The 25,840-nt window shown below is 42.0% G+C and overlaps 1 protein-coding gene across 5 annotated transcripts in view; it reads left to right on the top strand.

The window, feature by feature from the left end:
- Positions 1 to 25,840, top strand: part of LOC6505218 (zwei Ig domain protein zig-8) — a 174,792-nt gene that overhangs the window by 103,072 nt on the left and 45,880 nt on the right. For all 5 annotated transcript variants that reach the window (XM_044717396.1, XM_032451947.2, XM_032451946.2 and 2 more), the window contains one exon: positions 14,062 to 14,231. In XM_044717396.1, coding sequence (XP_044573331.1) covers positions 14,062 to 14,231 — 170 coding nt within the window. The remainder of the gene's footprint in view (positions 1 to 14,061; positions 14,232 to 25,840) is intronic.

Here is a 25,840-nt window from a genome sequence, read left to right as displayed (position 1 = left end):
TTCCAAATGGCGGCATTGGAAGAATGGAGTTCCAATTAAGGGCTTTCCAAAAGGGGAGAGCGGAATTTAAAAACTAAAGAACTGAAAGAGTTGGAGAGAAACATTCTCATTGCGCTCCATTTTGTCTTCCAAAATTTGGATATCATTGCAGGTGCAAGCAAGAGATCCCTATTATGCCTCTTTTCCCATTGGGGCTCTGGATGTTGTTTTTTGATTCTTCCTCCTCTTTGGTTCTCCCTAAAATGAGCGCGGATCGTAGGCTTCCTTAAATGAGAGTGATAGAAAGCCTTCCACTCCCTCTCTGCCCACCACTCTCTCATTACGGGCGAGCAATGGCGTGGATCGTAGGCTTTATTAAGTGAGAGTGTTGGAAGACCTTCCACCATTGCTCTCCCGGCAGTGGGTAGCCATTTTTCTTCTCCATTGCTCCTCTGCACTCCAGCCTCTCATTACCGGGCGAGCAATGGAAGCCTTCCACATCTTGCATTATCTTTAATTGTCACTTCGCCGGCTAGAGGAATTCATTCCCCATTTGGGTCTTGCCGCGTTCGCAAGTGTTTTTTCAACCGTCTCTCCGTGATTTTAATTGTGATATAAGGTGATAAAAAAAAAAATAAAAATAAGTGATAAAGTGATTATACAAAAATTAGTGAGTTAAATTAGAGAGTTATAGAGTTTAATGTGTGTTTTAAAATTAATTTTATTCAAATATGGTGAAATTCGCGTCGGTTTCGGGAGTGCTCTTTCTGCGAGACCCAATGGAAGTGTGAAAGAAAATAACTGTAACTGTTAATACAGCTAACTGTAATAAGAACTAATCTAATCACTGAATGAATTTTGCATTTTGACTGGAAATCCATGTGAGTTTTCTTAAATTTACCCTTTTTTTAAATTAAATTTGTACATTTTTTATTTATTATTATATTTAAACAAAATGAAATATTCTTTTAATCTTTTATTTAACAGTTTGAGTAGATTTTGTTAGACATTTTTAAAATTTATAATTTAATATTAAGCATAATTATTTATCTACTAGACCAATTCTTCTAGAATCCTATTTCCTTATTTTTCAAAAAATTTTTCATAAAATTGTTTATTTAAATATTTCCCATAAGAGTCTTTAAAGTGAAAAAAAAAATCAGGGTCAAGAGACGATGACATTTCCGCAACTATTACTTTGAATAGAGACACCTCTTTTTTTTAGGGGGGAGAGGGAAAAAGAAAGGGGAGTTGAAGGCGCGCCTTTTGAAAGGCGGCAGTCAGCGAGTGCCACGCCCCCTTAGTGCACAGGCAGAAGTTTGCATGCGGGGCACGTAAAAACAATTTGGTTGGGCCGGGACGGGCCGGCGCGGCCAACTTGCAGCTTCATCGGTGGCGCCCCGCTCAGAAATTGTTTTAAATCATCGAGGGTCCTGGGTCCTGGGTCCTGGCATGTCCTGGCATGTCCTGGCATTCTGGTGTTCATGGTGTTCTGCGGGAAATAAACTGAAATTTAAAATAACAAGCCGTAAGCGTGCTTTGATTATTGGGGGCGTGGCAGGGGGAGTCAGCAATAAAATGGAAAAATAGGAAACAGAAATAGAAATAGAAAAAGGAATGGGAATGGGAATAGGAATAAGGAAGCAAATTGAGCAGAAAAGAAAAGAAAAGAAAAGAAATACAGGTGGATTGTATCTACAAGATACACAATGCTCGTTAAAATATGACTAGTTCGGATTGTTAGTTGCAACTGCAACTGCAACTGCAACAGCAAGGATGTCTGTCCTGCCAGGACCTCCTTAGAGCATAAATCGATACTGGGAGTGATTGATGGACCATTTCTGTAAAGGAATTATGACAAAAAGCCATTGTATTTAAGCAGAATGCCATCTTACTGGTGTCAGATCTCAAGTTCAATCGTAATTTGCCAAGAAATGACTTAATTAATTGACAATTTCTTGGAATTTATTGAAATTTCACGAAAGATTTGAGAGAAATGCAAAACTAATCAGGGTTTGTTGCGATCGGAAGTTGTTTCCGATGAGCCATCTGATCTGAAATTTATTTCATTTCAATTCGCTGAACATTCTCGTCTTCAATTTTTCAATTTCAAACAACGGAAGCCGTGGCAGAGTCCTTCAGATCCTTCGCTTTGATGAAATTAATGTTCAAGCCGACTGATGGCAATCAATAAAATGTCAACCGAAAGGAGAAATTGTTGGTCTGATTAAAGTCAGCTTAGTTGTCTGAGACTTTGTTTCATTTTCTCCATTTTTGTGGATTTATTTTCTTGAAAAAAAAAGGGAAAATTGGGAGGCAAGTGTTGCGAGTTTAATAACAAAATTTAAATGGAAATTAATCAGTAATCTAAAAGACAGAATAAAATAATTAAAATTATGCCAGGCATCTTAGCCTTTGGCCTTAAGAGTGAAATAGAATGGCTTCCTGGAAACTAACATAAATCAGTTGGAAGGACTAAATAGAGAGAGTCCTGGCCCAGGATAACTGCAAGGAAATATGAGAAAGTGCCAGGAACTGAATCAAATGACTCACTGACTCACCGACTGTCTCAACGAATGACTCACTGAGTTGCCGAATGAGTGAGTTAGTGGAACTGAAAGGACCTCTAAGCCATGACAAGGGGGGGCCAAGGGGGGGTTGTCCTTCGAAGGGGGGTGGGGTGGGGGCAGGAAGAGTGGCCTCTGATGCGATAAGAATAATTGGAATGTCAGTTTAGATGCGCGCACGTAGAACGCGAACTGAAACCGACACATACACATCCGCATCAGGCATCAGGCATCCGCATCCGCGTCCGCATTCACATCCGCATCTGCAGCCCACTACCATGACATAGAAAGCGTGGGGGTTCGGGGGGCGTGGCATGTTGCACATGTTGCAAAATCAGTGGCAGAAAATGGGAAACTAGAAGACTAGGGAGTTTTTTTTAATTCTATTAGTTTTTAATTATTTATGATTAATTTTTATAAATTTTTATTAAATTTATAATTAAAATTTGAAACTTTAAACACTAAACTGTGGACTAAAAAATAATTAATATAGTTTATTTAAGAAATCCATTAATTATTTCACTTTTTTTGACAGTTTTTTGCATTTCCTGTCATTCCCAGTGTGACCGTTTCTAAATAATACTAATAATACTAAAACCTAAACAATTAATACTGAAATAAACTTAAATTTAATAAAAAACTTAATGTTTAGTTAGTTTAATTAAAAAAAAAAGACATTTAATTAAGAAAATCATGATGATTTCCTCAAAAATGCACCATTTCCACCGTGCCACCGTGGGCCTATGTGGCAAGTTGTGTTTGTGGCAAGTCTCATGTTGCTGCCTCTGAACAATGACATAAGTCTAATGACAAGCGGAACGACTAGTGGAGAGTGGAGAGTGGAGAATGGAGAGTGGGGAGTGGCAAGTGGAGAGTGGCAAGTGGAGAATGGCAATCGGCGACCGCAAAGCCACCGCCAGGAAACGGGAAGAGGAGCCGGGATGGCCGGGCTAGAGGGGCTGCTGTGATGACACTGACAACAATGACAACGCTGACATGACATGCCACAAGGGGTGGCAGGGGCAGGGGGAGAAAAGTTTTTGGACAAGGCAACAGAATCCACCCGCACCCATTAGATACTCAAAAAAAAAAGGAAGAAAAGAGAAAAGATACAAGAAAGTATTTAAAAGTGCTTGGAAGTTTCTCTCCAAAAGAAGCCACCAATTTCAACCGCTAATTAAGAGTATTATTAAGTTGAAGTTTCAGGAGATTAATAGTTTAAAAATTAAGGATTTTAAAGATAAAAAAATATGTAAAAAATAAAAATAAACTAAAAAAGAGAGAAGCTACTAGTTAGTAGTAGTTTAGAGAAGTAGTTTTAAGTCAAAAATTGAGAAACTATTAAGGAAGAAATTTGAATTTCGTTTTAAAGGACTAAAGGATAAAGAAGGGGGAGAGCCTGCCACCAAGGGGGGAGGGTGGAGAAAAGAGGAGGGGCAGTACCCAGTACCCAGTCTAAGCATAAATTCCTCTCCATGCTGCGGTCAGCAATATGCGTCCATGATAAACGAGCTGGTGTTGGGTTTTTCATCCTGCCAGGACATTGAAAGAGGATGCACTTCCAGAGGGCAGAGGGGGGGTACAGTAGGAAGGGGAGCCTGCCTCGGCCATTTATCGCCAAAATTGAAATTGAAAATCAGGCAGGCGCATCGGACATTTGGGAATCCACAATGGAGGGAGCCTCGAGAATCCTGGTGGCCGCAAGGATCCTCGGATCCGGAGAAGCGTTAGAGTCCTGGCACTGCATTTGATGGCCACTTGAGGGATGGCCATGCCCGCCATGATTAGCTTGTTGCGCATGCGTTGTGGGCGTGGCAGGGCCCCCTACCCCCCCTCCGTTGCAGTGGCAATGGGAACTTGCAATAATGTCCTGTGGCTGCTGACACGCCCTTGAGAGTCACACAATGGACAGTGGATAGTTTGTCAAGAACAGAGTAGTCCTGGAGGCAGGATACAAGGGGCGCAGGGAGGCATGGTGGCAGGGTGGCAGGGGACAGAGAGGCAGGGGGCAGGAGGCACGGAGGTGATGCAACACATGTGGTTGATGGTCTTCCATGTTGCAACTGCTGCTGACTTAAGCGCCGTTGTTGCGGCTGAAGTTGCAACTGTTTCCGATGTTGCACGACCACCTATCGATAGTAAGCTCTGCCTGCCACTTGCCACATGCCTCCTTGCCACTTGCCTCTCCCCCACCTCTCTAACAACAAAAAGGGGCAGTTTTTGCAACTCCATTGTTGCAAGTTGTGCAGCTTCTTTTTCTGCTTCTGTTGCAATTAGAGTTCTTCTTGCCACTGCTGCTGCTGCTGCTTCTGGTGTTGCTGTTGCTGTTGCTGTTGCAGCCATACATCTTTCCTTTCTTCAAAAACATTTAAAAATGAGTTCGAGAATCGTTTGTTTCTGTCCGGAGGAGTCAGCAGCAGGATGAGTTATGGCAGCAAGTTGGGAATTGCTGGCAAGTGCCAGGAGGAGTCCTGGCCAGTCAATATCTGGGGCTCTGGGGGGTGAAAGGGATATCCACGAATGTGATTAGAGAAGGCAGTCACTCTATTTTCATTAAAAAGCGAGGCAGTTACTGTTTTTTCCACACTATTTCTATTAAAAAATAAGGCAGTCACTCTATTTTTATTAAAAAGGAAGGCAGCCACTCTATTTACCTTAAAAAAGAGAAGGCAGTCACTCTATTTTCATTAAAAGGAAAGGCTGCCACACTTTCTTCATTAAAAAGGGAGACAGTCACTCCAATTTCATAACGAAAAAAATAACAGCAACACTATTTAAATGAAAAACATAAGAAAGCCACACTATTTTCATCAAGAGAGAATACAGCCACACTATTTTTATTAAAAAAGAAGGCAGTCACTCTATTTTCTAAAGAAAAGAGAAGAACTTTACAATATTTTCATAAAAAATTTGGACAGTCACACTATTTTCATTTCAAAAAAGAAGACAGCTACACTATTTTCATTTCAAAAAAGAAGACTGCCACACTAATTCCACTCTGAAAACCTTTTAAAGGTCATAACCTTTTCTAAAAAAAAACGACTTCCGAAAAGCAGAAGGATGAGTTATGGCCGCAAACTTCGGAGTTGTTTGCAAGTGCCAGGACTCCTGCCAGTCAATATCTGTGTGTGTGTCTGAGAGGCCCGAAGGATATCCACGAATACGCTGCATACGTTGTATGTGGAACAGCCCTCCAAAAAAAAAAAAAAGCAGAAAAATGACACGGAAATTATGAAAAGGAGCCAATTGAAAATGTAAAATTGCTGAACTTGGCACAAAACTCATTTGACATTCAAATAGCAGGCAGAGCAGGAGGCAGTAGTAGACTTGCTTCGGCAAGGGGCATGTGGAAAGGATGTCAGGATGTCAGCAAAGGGCGTCCTCTTCAAGAGCCCCTTCAGTCGCCAAAAAAAAATGGAAAAATTCAATGGCAAGCTGCGTTCTTCCGCTCGCTTTTTTTTTCACTTTTTGATAAATGTCATGCCTTGATTGGCTGCCAGGGCCATTAGGCGAGGCCCAGGACTATTCTGCTTAGCACTTGGTCGGGTCAACAATATATTACACGCTTATATGCAAATGAGACCAATTTCTGACCAACCGAAAAGGCATTACGAACTGGACTTGACTGCGAAATCGGTTTTGGGGGTGCTGGGGGTTGGTGCTGAAGAAAATTGCCAAGTTAGTGAATTATAAAGCGCCTGAAGGCGAGTGCCATGAGGTCTGAGGAGGACTGAGGTCTAAAGGCAGCTGCAGAAATTGAAAATCTATGCAAAAGGGGAACAAATTGGCCATCGAGCCAGCATTATGGATTTGGAAAGTGTGCGAAAAGGCCAAACACACACCCACACACGTGTGGGGCGAAAAAACAAAAAAAACTTAAATTTCCATAAGAAGCCTTAAAATAAGCTTCTCAGAAATTGGCATGACTGACCTAATGGACTTTTGTGGTGGTACTCCCGGGGCTTCCTTTCTTCCAATATCCATTCTGATTTGTTCCATTTGTTCCATTGTTGTTGTTCTGTTTGATTCATTAGTAAATGGAGATGGTCACACTTTTTTGGCGACAAAAAACCAAGGCAGGCACACTTTTTTCATTCAAAAAGAAGACAGACACACAATTTGTATTATTTTATGCAATTTATAGGAGAAAATAGGCTAAACAAATGTGAAGTATTTTAATTGTTTGTAGACAAAGATGGTCACACTTTTTTTTGAGAGAAAAACAAGGCCGGCACACTTTTTGCATTAACTAAGAAGGCAGTCACACTATTTTTATAAAAAAAGAAGGTTTTAAACGAAAATTAAACAAATATTAAAAATTAAGGAGGAAAAATTTTAAGAAAAGAGCTTAATTTACACATAATCTTTGATGGGCACACTATTTGCTTTAAAATAGAAGACAACCACACTAGGTTTATTAAAAAAGAGGGCAGTTACTCCGCTTTAATTATTATAAGAAAGATTTTAACGAATATATAGGAAGTTTGATTTAAAGTGATTTATTTTTTCATAAACGACAGTGGTCACACTTATTTCGATATAAAAACAAGGCAGCCACACTATTTATTATACAAATAAAAAGACAGCCACACTATTTTCATTGAAAAAACCCAGTTGGAAGCATTATATATCCCAAAAATATGAAAGAGAAGGCAGGCTAGTCAGTGACAGAGAGGGAGACAGCCGAAAGGATAGAGACGCCGACGTCCCAAGGACGAAGGAGAGGCCGAGAGCGAACCATATCTCCATAAGAAGACTCCATAAGGAGGCGCGACGGAGACGTCAACGTCAAATAGACGTCTGGCAGCGATAAGGAAATAAGGCGAAAGGAGAAGACTTGGCCAGGACGAAAAGGAAGAGGAAGAGGAAGAGAGAGAGAGTGAGAGGGGGCCAGGAAGGACAAGAAAAGGAGGCTGGAGGAGGAGAAGTCGCTCAAGTCCCGTTGACAATTTTATTTTCGTACTTGGTGGCATACTTCAGGGCGACAGGACTTATGACGCATGACGGAATGCTTGTGTCCTTGCCCTGCCATCACAGCAAGCCCCTCCCCCTTTTTTTAGCAAAGAGGCGTAGTATAGGAATTTTGGAATATGTTTTCGCTTTTTTTTTCGATTTTTTTTTCGCGGCGAATCGCTTTCGTTTCCCTGCCAACTCAATTAAAGTGCAAACACCCACAGTGTGTGTGTGTGGGGGGGGGGGGGCATATGTTGCACACACTACTCTTGGGCCCGACAGTGTTGCCACAGTCACGAACTTTGAACTCCCCGGGTGAGCTGGTTTCTAGTTGATGATCATCATCATACTGATGATGATGATGATGAACGCATCCTTTTTAATCCTGCCGAACGTTGCAGCCGCACGTAGCACTCCCCGTATGCTAATAAATTATTTTATTTGCCTTTAAAACCATAAAATTGCCATGCCCCGAAACACAACACTCTGATATTTTTTTTGGTATTTCTTTTTGGTATATTCTTGTATTTTTTTTTTTGTAGTGTAGCCTACCAGCGCTTAAGTGCACACTTAGCCGGGCCCACACTGCGTATGATAAATGTTAAAAGCAATGGCCCAAGCTGCTGAGCTGGCGAGCTGCAAAGTTGAGCATCCTGGGCGGGCTCTTCATTTTTCGGCTGGATTTTGGAATGCCCCAGATTCGTCGGCTCGTTCGTCGTGCCGCAAAAAAGCAGAGCAACAGGTTCAAAAGCATAAAGCCAAAAGTGTTTGTGGGTGGCAGGTGGCTGGTGGTTGGTGGCTGGTGGCAGGGAGTCTGGTTGGGTTTGGGATGTAGAAAAAGCGGTAGAAACACTCCAATTGCACGGCGGTAACATAAAAATGCCCGTTAAATTGAGCCTCGCCGACAAAAAATGTGCAAAAACGATCAAAAAATACCAAAAAAAAAAAATGAGAAATGAGAAATATGCAAGGGAATCCTGGAAAAAGGGTTCTGCAAGTCGATGGGAACAACAATCGATGGGCATGGCCTCTTTATATATATTTTTTTTTTTGCATTAAGGCCGTATAGTCGATGCTTCAATCGAATATTTTTATGGCCGCGCCAAGCATACAATAAAAAATTGCAAAAACTCACATACCATTTGCAGTACTCCCCCACCATTTCATTCATTTTTTTTTTTTTTTGATTCTACGACCATAAAACGAATATCCCGCGGGGCTTAGCAAATAAAGAAATTACAAATATTAATTTGGTACATAAATCCGATGAAAGTAATCGCCGAGTTTTTGCATTTTTCATTCCCAAATGGCCAAAATGCTTTTTTCCGTTTCTGTTTCTGTTTCTGCGATTTCACACATCGGTTTCTGCCATAAGAGAGGGTTGTGGCTTAACTCTGGACTGGTGTTTTTTAAATGAATGTGTTTTAACGTGTTTCTTGTCAATTTAATTATTCCACTTTTCATTCCAAGGGGAAACAGGGGGGCACTTCGTACTTTGATGGCCAGTTTAATACTGAAAGTGGTATTTTTTTTGTAAGATTTTTGGGCTTTAGTCAGATTGGGTTGTAAAAGTTGGCTTTTTCTGGGAAAGTGAGGCCTTCGAAAGGCAATTTATATTAATACTGAAAAGGAACATACTTTGCTTGGCTTTTTAATACCAAAAATGGTATTTTTTCATACCATTTTTAGGATTTAGTCAAAATAGGTTATTTCCTTTTTCTGCAAAAAAACAAGGCTACGAAAGTCAGTCTTTATTTTTATTTATTAATACTAAAAAAGGACATACTTTGCTTGGCTTTTTAATACCAAAAACGGTATTTTCTTTATTAAATTTTGAAACTTTAACCCTAGAAGGTCATGCTATGGGAGGTTTAGAGTATCCAATTGGGCTTTTCAGGAAGATTTAGGCCTATGAAAGTCTATTATTATTAATACCAAAAAAGGTTATACTTTAATTGTCTATTTTATACTGAAAATGGTATTTTTTAATGAAATTTTGAAGCTTAAATCGAAGTAGGGTTGTGTTATGGATGGAGTTTTCAGAATCCAAGTAGAGTTTTTATGATAAATTTTGTAAGTTAATCTGTCAGGACTACAAAAGGCAGTCTTTCTAAAAAAGAGTTCAAAGTAGGAGCTCTTGAAGTTCTGAAAAAAATCAAATTCTTGGAGTTTTTCTATTTTTTTGAATAAAAAAAGAAAATTTAATAGAAATCTAAACATGTTGGTAACTAAAAGTACACAAAAATAAAATAAATAATGCAAAAAAAGTGGCATAAGAGTAAAATAAAAAACAGATTTTTCAGAAAAAGGTTTAAGTACAAAGGATACCCAAGGATTGCTTGCCTTTTTAAGGATCCCGAAGCCTAGAAGTGCCAAGAAAGGGTAGCTTCCTCTCGATATCTGCAGAGTCCTTGTCTCTACCCAGGTCAGGATCCTTTTTGGCCCTCATCTCCGTGAAGAGCAGAGCCAGAGACAGTTCCAGGATAAAGAGCATTTCCGGTCACCCGACTTGAAGCCCGAAAGAGTCGCTGATCCGCTGCTGGCAGGACTAGAAAACAGAGCCACAATACTCGTTTATTTTTTAATAATTTCTCAAAGAGCCAGTGGCGCCGAAATGAAGTTGCTGTAAGGCCCTTAGTCCTGGCCCGTTATCCTGGCAATTGACAAGTTAACGACGCTGGCTGGCTGGCTGGCAGCTCCTTGAACGACATGCTCGGGACATTATCACGCACAGCGGGACAGGTCGTTGGGTCCTCCACTGGGTGTGCTAAAAAAGGAGCATAAAACTGCACGAGACAAAAGGACATGTCGCAGTAAGAGTGCACCTCCTCCTGCCCCTGCCCCCGCCCCTTTAATATTAAAAAACGGAAAGAGAATAAAGCAAAAAAATGAACTTCAATTACGCAAGACGCAAGTCGCAGGGGGAGTGCATAAAACGCTGAACAAATAGCAGATGCCGGCATAACGCGGCCGTGTGTGTTTGCATAACATAATTCGTTCTGGCAAAGTTGTAAACCGAAACGAGGACGTGTGGCAAGTAGAAGGAGATGGAGAAGGAGGAGTATGGGTCCTGTATCTGTATCTGTATCTCTTGCTCGTGTATCTGTATCTCTTCGAGCGGCGCTGGTACTTTTTGGCGCCTAAAAAAAAAAAAAAAGAAAGGAACGCGTGCATGTGAATGGCGGTCATAAATCAGACGACGATAGCCAGGGGCTGGCTAGGATTGGGGGCGGAGGAGGAGGATGTCACCACGGTGCTCCTTTAATTGGCCCTATAGGGCCTGGGTCCTTGGTCCTCCCTCCTCTCTCCTCCTTCATCCTCCTTGCTCATCAGCATAATCGCTAGTGTAATCGTTGCGCCAAAAATGCTCTCGTATCTGCGACACCTCGTATCTGGCGCCAAAAATAGAACACACCGCGAGAAAAAAGTACACAGAGAAGGGGGAAATGGCACTTAACACTTTGCGAATGTCTCTGCCATTTTGGGCTAAGGTCCTTTTTGGGGGGAGGACCTCTCCCCATCAGTTTCATTTTCATTTTCAGTTTTTAGCTTCAGTTTCTGGGTTGGCTTTTGTTTTCGTTTCACCTGAGCCTGTTTTTGCTTTTTTTTTGCTTTTTTTTCCAGAAAAGCAAAGCACACTTGTGTGATTGTGACTGTGACTGCTACTGTGACTGTTACTGTTACTGTAACTGTGACTGTGGCACCTGGCCCGCGACATCGACAGAGTTATGGCTACACGGCAAAAAGCAATTAAAGGTGGCACGGTCACATCCTGTACGGTATTCCTGCCCCTTCGCGAGCTTGTAAATTGGGGATTGTTGAAAGGTTCTCCAAATGGCGGGTCTTTTTTCAAAGCGGGAATAGGTGTTTTGAAGAAAATTAATTCGTTTTCAGGGAGTTTCGGGATCTTTCTCACTCTTAAAGGTGGCTATTTTCAGGATTATAGCTTTTTTTTCGAAAAAATATGTATTTTAAAGGAAAAGAATATTTTTTTGAAGAGTTTCGAACTCTTGCTCGCTCTTAAAGGTGGCTATTTTCAGGCTTTTAGCTTAGTTACTCAAAACAGGCATTTGTGTTTAAAAACAATTAAACAAAAATGAAAAATATAAAAATTTTTCGATAAAAATTAATAAATTTCCTTTCTGAAGTTTGTATTTTAAGGATTGTGGAAAGGATATAAAAATGAAGTGCTTTTTTTAAGAAATCTGTAAGAACTATATAAAAAAGTGTGTATTTTTAAGCTTTTAAATTAAGAGTTATGGGATGATATGTGTTTTTTTTTTAAACAGGAATCTGGAATAATAAAAATACATAAATACAATAAATATAAAATTTTTTGAAAAATTTCAAACCTAATGACCATTTTTAACCCTCTCCCACCCAACTCACCCTTATTTTTCTCTCTGTACTTCTGCCTGTGAGCCAGTCCTGTGTTTAGTTTCTCCTTTTCGCGTCCTGCCTGTGTGTGTGTGTTTGTGTGTGTGAGTGTGTGGCAGGAATAGAGCGGCTAATCTGCTGACAGGCAGAGCCCCGTTATGTCTGCGCCGCTACTGATTGCAGGTGGCACGTTGCACGTTGCAACTAGCAAGTGGCAACTAGCAACTAGCAAGTGGCAAGTAGCTAGTGGCAAGTCGAGGGCGCAGGCAGCCGGGCAGGATGTACGCCAGTTATTTGCTTTGCTTTTGTGGAGGAAAGAGCTCCTCCGGCAGAAATTTATCTCGCCCGCGGCACTCGCTCTTCAATTTGTTACTTTTGGGGCTTGGGCAGTTGCCCAAAAAAGGAGATCCGATAGCCATCGCAGGCAGGCAGGCAGGCAGGACGGCAGGACATGAACACACCACCATACCCTATCCCACCATAGTATCCTTGCCAGTGAAACATGTTACATAAACTGCTTACAGAACAACAAACAAGCTCCCGGCCATATAATACGGGCGTTTATCATTTAATTAATTGCCTTTCGGGCCAATTTTCATTAAGTCATTTTCATTTTCTCGCCGTTGTTTGTTCTTCTCCTCTCTCCTCTCCTCTCCTCTCTTCGCTGCCGCTTTTCCTCCAATTTCGTCCTTTGTTTTATCCTTTTCCTTGTTGCACTTTCCTTTTGGGTCCTTTTTTGGTGGTGCAGTTGGTGGGGAAGGGGTCTGGTGGCTCTATAATACACTGAAAAATTCACCTTTAGACTATAGATGGTTGGGACTTTGGAGAAAAAAGTTTTTGGAAATTTTTTTTAGCATACTTTTTAGGGCTTAACTTTTTTTTTCTTAAATATTTGTCTTTAAGGGAGTCTAAGACATAAATTTTATATAAATAAAAATATGGGAATATTTATATAATACACACAAAATACTAAGTTCTCTGTAATATACCATAAAAATTATTAAATGACTATAGATACCCGGTACTTTGCAGTAAAAATTGTAGATTCTCTTTTGTAGCTTAGTTTTTATAGATTGCCATTTTTTCCTTAAATATTTCTTTATAATTATGTTTTAGGGTCTTTAATAAAAGTCTTTGAATATTTTATAATAACTTAAATGTTAAATAAACTACAAGACACTAAAAAATGGACTTTAAACACGTGTTCATTTGTAGAACAATTTAGTTTTCAGTTTCAGTTTTTTGAAGACTTTCATACTTTTAGGGGCTTATATCTTTTGAACTTAAATATTTGTCTCTGATTGGGATCTAAAACAAGGAACTTAAATTTTTCAATATATATTCCTAAACTATAAAAAATAAAAAAAATAGACAATAAATACATGATACTTTTAGAACTAATTTTGTATAATTTTTTGTAGCATACTTTTAGGCATTTATATGTTTTTCTTTATTTATTTTTGTTAAATTGTTTAAATTTTTTATTGCCGTGTACTAGTGGGCCTTTAAACATTTGTAGATTCTACTCTATAAGTGTGTGTGTGCCAGAGTGTGTGTGTGTGGAAGGAGCCGGCTTCCGATCGGCTCCAAATTGCCACTCGTTGCAAAGTGGCAATTAACGCCACATGACGCTGTCAACAAATGGACCCGGCTAGGCATTACACGCACTGAGCCCCCAACTACACACACTCCCACACTCCCACACTCCAACTCCCTCACTCACACACACTTACACCCACACACACAAGCAAACAAGACACACATAGGGACACTATGAGCTCTTCCAACACTTGTTAAGTGCATTTTTCAGAGCCCTCCTGGGGCCTTTAGGCTCTCTGGGGCAAAAGGACTCGAAGGACTAGTTTCTAGGGAGGCTGGAATAACTTTTGGAATAATTTTTAAAATATTACAAGAGGCAGAAAATAATTATAGTTATAATTATTAATTATTTCTTGAATTTTAAGTCTGAAACTTATACTTTTAAGGATAAAATATTAGACTAACTGGGAAGGTACTAGTCCTTGATCTAAAGACTATCCTCCAGACCATGTTTTGGCTCAAAATTAGTTTAAAATAAGAAGAAACCTTAGTCCTAATAATCCTTTAAATAAAAATAGTAAAAAATAATGTTTTAAATTGAACTTCCTCATCTATATTCCTTCTGTATTTGTTCCGGTTATTGCAGGAGGCACTCAGGGAGCCTCGAAGCGCTTCTTCACAGACTTCCTGCAGGACCTGCCCACACCCGGCACCGGAGGACCCACCTTCGACACCACCGTGGGCACCAACATCACCGGACTCGTTGGCAAGACCGTGAAGCTGACCTGCCGCGTCAAGAATTTGGGAAATCGTACGGTGAGTCCACTGCACTATACTATATTTTAAGGGGGGGTGGGATGGCCTGATAAGCTCTAAACCCCCTAAAAAAAAAGGGGAGGGGGGAGAGGTGGAGAATTTTTTAAGTACTTGACCGAAAAGGATGGAAAATAAAAGCAAAAGTTTGGGGCCAGGAGGGAGGAAAAGTTGTCAAAAAGCGTTACGCTTGACAAGGCGGCGAGTGCAGTGGCAGAGTGGCAGTGTGGCAGTGTGGCAGTGTGGTAGTGGCAGCTGCACTATGCCACGAGGTGGCAGATGGGGCGTGGCAAGGTGGAAAGTACGCTGACGGCAGCTGTCGCCTGTCGTTTTTGGTTGTTGTTTTTTTTTTTTTTTTTTTTTTTGATTTTTAGAGCCAGTGGCCTGGTCTTTGGTCCCTGGTCCCTCCAGGGAGCTCCTCTCGCTTTTCCGCTTTTCATTATGAAAATGAAACAGAAACAGAAACAGAAAATGAAAATGCAGCTGGGTTGCAGTTGCAACTAAACAACAAGTTCCTGTTGCAGCTGTTAAACAATTAGCAAATTAAACTTTGAACTCTCAACTCTGGCAGCCTGGCAGCCTGGAAGCCGGCGAGCGAAATCAGAAAACAATGCGGGCCGAATGTTTCTCTCTCTCTCTCTAGGGTAGCCACCCACACTGCGTATGAGTGACGTTGGCCACGCCCCTTTGTCGGCATCAGCCACCCCCCCCAACCCACCGCCCGCCTTTTAACAAGTTCGCTCGAGTGTCGCGCGGCCATAAAACTTTCAAAATTTGTACGCTTTGCTGGCTTATTAGGTAAGTGGTGTCCTGCAAAAAGTCCTTGCACTGGCCCCGCCCACCATCCACCATCCACCACCCACCGCCCACCGCCATCAGCCCCCTTGTTTGTTGTTGCCTAAAAAAGTTTTGGCCTCTCGCTTCCCGTTTTAATTTCAGTTTGACAAAGTGAATGAATAACTTGAAGCTAGAGTTCCGTCCACAGTTCTCACAATTCCCACAGCCCTCCCCAGTCCATGTCCATTATTTTGCTCTATCAGGGGGTTATTCTGGGTTACAGAAGGGGTTTACAAAGAAATTATAGGTTTTATGGGAAATATTATGGGAATTATAAGGAGAGACCATCTTGGAGAAGAAATATGTGATTTTTGAAGGTATTTGAGGTTCCTAACTCCAAATTCCTCTTAAAAAGAAGATATTTTTAGTCCATAAAGAGTAATATATTGCTCTATCAGAGAGTTATTGGGTCTTATAGAGAGGGTCTACTATAAAAATATTGGTTTTCTGTTAAATATACACTTAAAAAACGGACATCTTCTGGAGAGAGACTATCTTGGAGAGGAAATATTGGCTCTATAAGGTTGGTTGAGGTTCCAAACTCTAAAATATCTACCTCTATCCTTCTTCCATTGAAAATAGAAGCGATTAGCAGTTCAGAAAGAGTGATCTATTCCTCTATCAGAGGGTTATTGGGTCTTAAAGAAAGGGTTTACTGGAAAATAATAGGTTTTCTGTAAAATACTTAAAACACTTAAAAAATAGATAAATTCTAAAGAAAGACTATCTCTTAGAGGAGAAATCCTTCATATAGGGGTATTTGAGGTGATCCTAACTCAAGATATCCAACTTTATCCTTCTTCCTCTGGAAAAGAAGGTAAATACACTTAATAGGGAGTGATCTACTGCTATATCAGAGGGTTATCAGGTCTTATAGACAGGGTTTACTAGAGTTCTGCTTAAAAACTCTTTAAAGAATGTTTTTTCCAAAAAATATACAATTATAAGACAGATAAATACCAGAGAGATGCTATCTTAGAGAAGAAATACATGCCCTGTAAGGGTATTTAAAGTTTCTAACTAAAAATTCTAGTGTTTACTCTTCTTTCTGATTGTAGTCTCTATAAATAGTAGGTTTAGATACAATTATATAGGATTATACTCCACCAACGCCTACTCCTACTCCTACTCTTCCCTTAAACTTTCTCTGATCTATTCCCGCGAGCCGTACGTTATGCGACAGCGCCCTTTGGTCGGTTGGACGGGAGGTGGGCTGTGAGATAAGTCTTAATAAGGAATTGGATAGGATTAAAGTGGACTATACCTACTTATCTATATAAACCATAGACCCATAGCCCATAGACATCATATCTTAGAGAAAAAAATGAAGTTCTAAAAGAGTATTTGAGGTTCTAATTCCAAAATCCCTAGCTCTATCTCCTCCTCTAACCACCTCCCCACTAAGATGATTAGGGGAGGTCCTTGGAGAAGAAATCCACTCTGGAAGGAGTTTGTCAAGCGGCAGTTATGGACGCGCCCGGCTAATTACGGAACTCGGGCAAACAAACGCCAATTAAGTACAGTGCAGTCTCGGTATCAATTACCCCACCACCCACTACCACCCACTAACCACCCAGTGTCCTGTCTTTGGCGAAAAACTATTAACTTCCTACCGTCCTACCGTCCTACTGGCCAGACTTTATTCGAAAAGTCACTCAGCCGAAGTTGCCGGAGAAGAGAGTCCTTTTCTGGTTACTTGTTGGCTTAGCGGAGCAATAAAAGCTTAAGGATATGCAAGGACATCATGACTGACTCCACATTTATTAGTTTCCCCGATGACTTCTGGTCCTGCCCATCATCCCAGCCCATAAGTTAGCTCTCTCTCCTCCTGGTTTTGGGAGCAATTCCCAAACGTGATATATGTATGCCCGGGGCTCATGGCATGGCAAGTGTGAAGTGTGAAGTGCGAAGTGTGTCCTGGCTGGATCTCGTCCTGATGAGATGGCTAAATGCCGTGTAATTAATCAGCAGTCGACCAGTTTACCATTTATTACTCGCACTCGCACTCGCACTCGCCCCTCCTCCTTCTCCCAGACGCCTAATTACTCACAGGATGTTACTTCATGAATTATATCGATATAGATATCGATATACATGTATGTGTGTGTGTGTGTGTCCTGGCAAGGATGAGAGATGGAAGGACTGCAGGACACTTTTCCAAGCAATTTGCCAATTTTTTGAAACAATTTTTATAGAAATTGAGGCCAGAATATGGGGTTTTCCGATTTATAAATAATGTAAATGGATTCAAGGACTCGTTGTCCTTTGAGGTGAGATGCATACTTTTAGGCAATTGATTAACTCGGAGAGCGGAGGTCCTGCCAGGAGCCTGGCATGCCATTTGCGGTCTGCAGCTCAAGAAGGGGGCATTCCCATTCTCCAATTCTCATTGCATGTAGTTCATTAGTGTGTAGTGGGTGTGGGTGTGAGAGTGGGTGTGAGAGTGGGTGTAGGTGATTGGGTGGGTGGTTGGGTGGTGCAAAGAGTGAGTGCTAGGGAGGTCCAGTTATCCTGGGAGAGCGCATCGATTTGCATCAATTGAATTGTCAATGCCCTGAGCAATGACCGCAGGAGCCACAGGAGAGACAACTACTGCAGCTGCCAGGACATCAGCAGCAGTGACAGGATGACTGAGGACTACGGTCCAACATACAGTGGCTTAGACAAGGACAAGAGGTCCTTCCGAGAGACAGAGAGAGAGAGAGAGAGAGTCCTGATAGGCCCGATAAGTGAAAAATTAAGGAACGAAAAGGACTCACTCACGGAGCGTATTATTCCAGGATTCGATTAACTCTGATAGAGTTTACTTTTAAATGAACCACTGAACACGAAACCCCCCACAGTCCGTATCAAAAAAAAAGAAAAAAGGGGGTAGCCCACTCGCAGCTACCGAATAAATGGCGGGGAGGACTGCAATTGAAATGGTTGCGGTTGATTTTAAAAGTAAATTGTCACTGCCAGTAGTGACTGCACTCCTCCTCCTCCTCCTCCTCGGCCTACCCTTTTGTGTCCTTTGATCCTTGCCCCCCACCCCTCCCACTCCCCCCCCTCGATCCCCTTGTGGCCCACAACAATTGAAAATGCAATTTAGCGTGTGAGGTTTTCGCTGCATTTCAATTCTCTTGTCGTAGTCCGAGGTCCGAGGTCCGAGTTCTCGTCCTTTTTCGTTCCGTTTCCGCAGTCCTTGTGGCCCATTCATTTATGCCACATGCCCCATGCCCCATGCCCCATGCCCCATGCCCCAATCGTTGGTCTTTTGTTTTGGTAAATGGTAACCGCAGTTCCCCCCCTTTTTTTCTGCCCCCTTTCAGGTGTGCTGGACTGCGATTTCGATGCGTTTTCCTTTTCCTTTTCGCTTCGCTTTCATTTGCCGGCCTGCCAGAGTCCTGGAATGTCCTGGAATAAAAAAATGGCAAGCAAGTTGCATGTTTAAAGGATTCCTGCCCCTCTCCCCCCCCCCCCCCCTCAAAAGCAGAAAAGTCAAAGCCTCTCCTCCACAAAGGCATTTAAAAACAACAACAAAAAAATTGCCTTTCAACTGAAAGAAGTCCTTTTTGGAGTGCGAGTGACACGCCCACATACCTTTTTTTTTTGCTTCTTCTTCTTCTTCTTCTGTTTGTTGACTGGCTTAACTTTCTTCTCAGAAGGAAGAACTTTCGCCTCCTTTTCGTCCAAAAGAGAATTCTTAGTGCATTTCATTAAATTAGTTTCAAATATTCGGAGCGGAGCTCATTAAAAAATCACTTTTCCGGAAGTTGTCAAGGCGGATCTTTAAATATATACCAATTGCCATGGTTAACAGGACACGCCTACAACAGGCGACAAGTTCGAAAATCCAAATAAATGTTAAGCCAAGGACGAAAAAGGATACAGAGAGTCGCCACAGAGATACTCATTACCAGAGTTATTCCAAGGAAGTGTCATAATAAGCCTAGATACTATTATTAACTGAAAAATAGAAAAAAATAAAGAAAAAAAGTAATCCTTCCAAGCTGATGTCCTGATGTCTAACCCCTTTTCCTAATATCCCTACCTACTCGTAAGGATAATCGCAAGGAAGCTAGGACCTTGTTGTTATCGCTTCTCCTTCAAGGTAATGGAATTGGGGGCGGGATAAGTGGGCGTGGGCGTGGAAGTGGGCGTGGGCGTGGCTCCCTGCCGACAAATCAATCAAAGAAATGTTTAATATTTTTCGCTAGGCGCTTCACAGGACGCCCCCTGACACACAAAATCGAGGCAAAAAATTGTGAAAAAAACTGAAAGCCAAAAAAGCCAAAAGAGCCAAGAGGCTGGAGAGAAGCAACAACACTTGTCTGCCTTTTGTCAGCTGTCAGTATTTTTTATTTTCTGCTGCCTTCTGCCAAGAAGGCAAATTGCTAAGAAATCTGTTCCACTTTGACTTTGACTTCGATTTTGAGTTTGACATTAGGGGGGGAAGCGATCAAAAAAGTGAAAAAAAGAGCAAAAAAAAGAAAGAAAATGATGTGGAGAGTCTGGATTCGATATTTCCAATTATTAATTAAAATTCTGAAAGAATTAGTTCTCTTTCTTGGAACTAAAAGCAAAAAAAAATCATAACATTTTCTGAAGGGCGGCAACTCTGTTCTGGCACTCTTTCTATTTTTTTTTTATCCTTCCAACTCGTTTATCTTCGTCAATGGCTTCTGATTTACGTGCTCGGTGATTTCTGTTCCGTGTAAACAGGATAACAGTGCCAGGCCCACTAATGTGCCGGGTCAGAGGTCATCGAGGCATTTAAATTGTATATATTTTTACCAATACACCCCCTAGCATGCCCCTCCCCTAGTAACCCCCCCAAAAAAAAAAAAGCAAAAATTAAATAAGTAAAATACGTGTTACGTGCTTCGATCCGAGACACGTGGAGACAGAGTTGCGAGTCCTTTGGGGGTGAGGTCCTTTGCTTATTATTATTTCATTTTTGTTGTTGTTGTTGTTGGTGTTGTTGTTACCGTGGCAATTTGATTCAATTTCGCTTAGGAATTTTTGAACGCCCACGGCAATTGAAGCCGGAAGAGCCGAGCCACCTGCTTAGCCCATTCTGTTAGGTCCTTTTTGGTCCTGCAACCCCCTTGCTGGCATTTAGCTCGTTAGGATCCGGACAGTTGCGGTTTATGAAAACGCGCCAACATCCTTAAATGTGTCCTGCGAGTGTCATTAGCAGCAGGACCGGCAGGACCAAAAGGACGCGTTCAAATCAAACAATTCCTGGTTAACCATAAATTTTGGTCGGCAATGTGCCATTGATGGCCATCTTATGCTAATTTTCGAGCAATTTAAATTATCAATATTATAAATAAAATAAATATATTATATCCTTGGATATCCTTTTCTCCTGGCATGCCACTGGAACTGAAACTGAAACTCACCGCAAAGACAATTTATATGACCGATGAGATATATTTTTGCATGTCTATATGAAAAATTCATGCGACTTGCAATCGCTCAACTCCACACGCCTCCAGAATCCAGTATCCAGTCTTCTGCCACATGCCTCCTGCCACATATTCCCACATATCCATTTCCATCTACCAGGCCAGATGGGGGAAACGTTTTTGCAACAGAATGATAAATTATTCAAAATGCAAAACGTTGCGTATGAGTGATTTAAAGCAAATACAAATACTATATATGGATATATATACACATTCTTAAATATATATATATATATATATATATGTATGTATGTGTTGTGCTCAGGTACAAGGTGGCACACCCACTTGAGGCAAGGAGGCAAGCCATTCCGGCCTCGCTTTGCATATTTATTGGCTTTCAACACACCATGCCCCTAATGGCCGTTGTGTTTTGTTTCCCCTTGCTTACTTTTTATTAGCATACTTGGCTTCAAATCAAAATAGCCCCAAAGAAATTGGAAGAACGATGGACAAGGACCTGGACTAGGACCTCCAACTGGCAGGGGTCATTGGTTCGATTCGCTTTAGAATCGATTCAGGGCACAATATTTTCAATATCGTCTCTGTAAATATGGCATAATGGCAAGCAGAGCCACTACATTCGACTGCATTCGAGGCAATATTACTTTTTATATTCAATTTGGAAGAGAATGGGAGGCTTCTTATGTGGTATAGGGTTAAGGGGTTGCAGTTTTGCGGGGAAATAGGGGGTAATTATATGAGTTACTCTTGTTATAAGGGGAACTCCCTCCATTCCTTAGTAGAGATGACAAGCTTGGCAGCCAGATGGGCAGCACTTTACTCCTACCGATAATATGAGAAGTATGGTCATTCCGATAACAAGTTGAGTAATCGAGAGTAACTTGGAGAGTGCAGAAGCTTTCCTGATGGGCAGCACTTTAATCATAACAAGCAGTGTAATCATATAGATCGATTATATCATATCATATCATATCAAACCATTGTGTAGAAGTAGAATCACATAAAAGTGATGGAGAACAACGCCTATAGTCACAAAGATATATTATATAAAGAGAAAGATAAAGAGAAGAATCAAGCAGCTTAAGGGATGGGCAGCACTTCTCCACAAACAATAGTGCAAGCAGTATAATCATAGGCCGATAATCCAAAAGCTTACTGATAGGCAGCACTACTGACAGTATAGTTATATCGATAAAAAGATAGAGATTAAGCAGCTGTTGTGATGGGCAGCACTTACCCTTGCCGCAGGTGTAATGAGTATTATTCGATAAACAGTTGAGCAAATGAGAGCAAGGACGATAGTCGATAAGCTTACTGATAGGCAGCATTATTGTCAGTATAATTAAATCGATAAAGAGTTTAGCAATTGAGAGCAATGACGATCATGGAGCTTTGCTGATGGGCAGCACTTGTCTATACCGAAGACGATAGTCGATAAGCTTACTGATTGGCAGCACTTTTCGGAACCAAAAGTGTCGAGAGCAATCGAGAGCAAGGCCGATAGTTAAGCTTCTAAAGTGATGGGCAGCACTCTTAGTGAGTAATGAGCATATCGATAGTGAGCTATCGAGATCATAGCCGATAGTGGCTAAGCTTTTTCTGATGGGCAAGCACTTGTTCCTACCGATTAGCAGTACAAGCCACCATTTTTATCCTTTTACTCCCCAAAAAATAACATTTAAATACAAGAAGTCCTTCTATAATTCCCACTATCAGTTTGTAAATACAACTAATAATATATGTACTTCCCTTTAAACTATATACTATAATTATAATTCATAAATATCATAGAAACAGTAGTAGTTTCCTCCCAATAGTTCTCTCTCTTCTAAAACAAACTCCCCTTTCTTCAACCAACAAAGTTGCGAGTACATTAATGCCATCTTCGGACTACGGACTATCGGCACTGTGCTGCCCGTTGAGGCGAAAGCCGGCCATCAATCATCCTTAAACACATCCAATCGGCCAATCGGCCGCCGACCATCAGGCTTGCCAATCAGGCTCAGTCTCAGGCCAAGGCCCAGGCCCTTATTTATGGCTTTATTAAACGGGCACAGTGAGTAACCCTCTAAGGAGGACAGCCCGGACAGTAAACACTGGCCGCAGAGTGCCAGCAGCCGGAAATGAAAAATATAAGCCAGGAAACAAACAAGGAACAGGAATAGGGAAAGAAATACCTATGGGATACAAGGATACAGTCCCCGAATGGTAATCAGGATATGCTAATATTTTTTAATCCCGCCCTAGCTCTGGAACTTCAAGCTCTTTTTAACGCCTTCAATCAAAGAGGCTCAAGCTTGACTGGCCACGCCCCCTTGCCTGCCTCTGGCATGTGACTAGTTTTTTGGAGGCGGAGAGTGAGAGTGGGGGCGTGGCAATCGAGAGTAGATGGCGGGAAACCCCTTTTTCTAATTTACTTACACTTGAGAAGTTTCTGAAAAGAACGTGAACCTAAAACCGAAACTTCTGCTTCATTAGTGAGCTGGAGAAAGGATGGGAGGAGAAGGGGAGGAGGGGAAAAGGATGTGCCAGGATATGGAGGGAGATGGCAGCTGGAGGCACACAAGGATGAACAAACAGAACTAAGCGTAACAAATTGCCAGGCGACAGGACCTTCCAGAGAGAGAGTGAGACATATAGGACTGCACTTGCTGGGAGGGGAAAAAAAAGAAGGGAATTCCTACGAAGAGATTCAAATATTAAGGATAATATGGAGAGAACATAATTTAGGATTTGAGGGGAGAAGTAGGAGGTCCTTAAACCTCAACAGCAAGGACAATGAAGGGATTACAATATCCACTTACGAATCAGTGTAGTTTTTGACAAAAAGAAAAAAAGTGAAACCGACGGAGAGACGGAAAGTCAAACAAATGCCAACAGCAACTGCACAGGACATTTAACTTCAGAGGGGGAGGGGAGTGGCCGGAAGAGGTTCTGGGAGAGTGGGGGAGGAAGAAAAAAGGACCCGGGGGCGACGTAGCAATTATGAGACCGGAGCCGGATTGCCAGCAACTGTCAGTCCGAATGGCATAAATAATAAATTACACGACGAGCTTGTCAGCGACACTGAAACTGGCACTGCCACTGGTACTGCCACTCGCACTCGCCCAGAAACCCCATCCTGGTAGCTCGCATTTCCTAAAACACATACACAGAGAGAAAAAAAAGGGCAGAAACTAGTGGCTTTGGAAACTAAAAGCCCAAATAAGCCGCAGACCGCAAGGATGCGATGAAAAGAAATAAAGAAAAAATGCAAAAAAATATAAAATTTAAATAAATCGAGAAAGTAAAGGACACAAGAGCAGCTTCGAAGCTTAGATCCTCTAAAAATAAATATTAAAAACTAGAAATTTATAGTTAAAAAATAAAAAAACTACAAAAGAACTAACCACAAGAGATCTCATCTTAAGAGATATGTATTTTTGAAGAAAAAAAGGACCTCCTAAAAGGGTATTTAAAATACTCGAAGAAGAACAAAAGAAATATATATTCTTCCATAAATGGAGAGAGGGAGAGTCCTTGCAGCGAGGTAGAGGGGGGGAGGGGGGGAGGTAGGTCCTTGCAGGTGTTTCCGTTTGTCGCCAGAGGCAACTTGGCTGTCAGTTCAGACATCGTTTTTGTGCAAACTTTGTCAATGTCGCTCCCTTTTTGGCCGAGTTTGAGTTGAGTTGAGGGTCCTTTTGCGGTTCCACCTTATCACCACCCCCCCTAACCCCCTACCCCGCCTAATGCGGAGCTAATCTTGGCCAGGACACTCGGAGGAGGGGCAAAAAGGGCAAGGAAGTATTAAGCGAAACACGTACGCGGCCCACTCTCCGGGGCAAGGTCGCAGGAGCCGCCGCGGACTCTGGTACTTTTTTTGTCATTCCGGCAGAGTGGCAGCATGCAGGGAGAGTCCTTTGGCCAGATCCTTGTGGGAGGGTTGGGAGGAGGGGCACTGTACTTACACTTGATAGGCTTCACGTGGAACGTGTCCTCTTGTCTCTTCGGAGCGGGAGCGGGAGAGTGCCTCCTAAGGACAACATTCCGAGGCAGGTCGTCCTGTCAAGCAGTTCCAGGATTCCAGTAAGCAGTGCCTCGTCCTTGCTGAAAAAAAAAAAAAAAAAAAAACAAAACATTAGAACGAAAGTTTGCTCTCAACGAAGCGTTCAAGTGGAATAAGTGGAACAAATGCGAAGTTGAGCCCCCGAAGGAGCAGCAACTGGACATGGACAGAGGTCCTGGGGCGGGCAGGGGGTGGCTGCGTGAGGACTCGATATAATCAGCATCGTTGTCAGAGGACGAACAAAAGGTGCGGCCCTCTAGGTAGGAGCAGGGGGGGCGAGATGACAAAAGGCACTGAAAGAAAAAAAAGGATATTCTAGGATATTCTTACTAAATCCCAAGGCCTAAGGCCAAGGTCAGTAGGGTAGCACTGCCTATTAGATATCTGTTGATTTTTAGATCTTTTTAGTCCTATTTAATGAAGAAGAACCCCCCTTTTTGCTCAGTGTAACTCGAACAATAGAACTGTCAACTGGGAATAGGGCGAGTACTGTAGAGTACCGCCCGCTGTGCCGGCTGGGCGCCCCCCGGCCCCCGGGCGATACCTATTGATGTTTTCTCAAAACTCGATTGCAAAATAATTGAACAGCAGGACGAGCCCAACAGGACGAGCCCAACAGGACTCTCTTAGACAAAAGGACCTCCATTGTGATGAAGCGCCCTCTATAACTACACATTAGTTTTCCGCTTAATTGGTTGATAATTTTTCTTAATCCTTGCCTGGTTTTTGGGCTTGATTTTGACTTTGTTTGTGGCCCAGGACACTGGGGCTAGGGTGGTCCCTCAAGGCTATTGGCCCATCCTTTCATCCGTTTTTGTGTCCTGGGACGGAGGCGACAAACTAATGAGTGAACGTGTTGAAGCAAATTGCCCCCAACGGCAGTTATCCCGGGACTCAGATCCCCATAAGCCCATGGCGGGTCCTTGCCACGTCCTTCCCGTCGAAGGACGACATTTATTGACCAAATTAAAAGATGCATAACAAAAGCTCTGTCATGCTGTCTTAAAACTTGCTCGGGCATAAATCATAAAAACCAGAGACCCCAGACCCCAGACCCGATAGAGAGCCAGGACACACACACAGGACATGGGACAGGACAGGACACAGGACTGGGCAGGACATATACTAACTAAAAGCGACATCGTCAACTAACAAACAGTAATGAAAACTTTTAACAGAGTCGACAAAAGGAGAAAGGAGCCAGGACCAAGGACCAAGGACAATGGAGGCAATGGTTAAAAGAGGGAGTGGCACGAGCAGAACCCAACCCAAAACCAGAACCAGAACCCAGGGCGTTGGCCAGAAATTCAAAATAA

This window comes from Drosophila ananassae, chromosome XR, assembly GCF_017639315.1.
Source record: "Drosophila ananassae strain 14024-0371.13 chromosome XR, ASM1763931v2, whole genome shotgun sequence".
Classification (NCBI taxonomy): Eukaryota; Metazoa; Arthropoda; class Insecta; order Diptera; family Drosophilidae; genus Drosophila; species Drosophila ananassae.
This window is presented reverse-complemented; position numbering and strand designations above follow the sequence as displayed.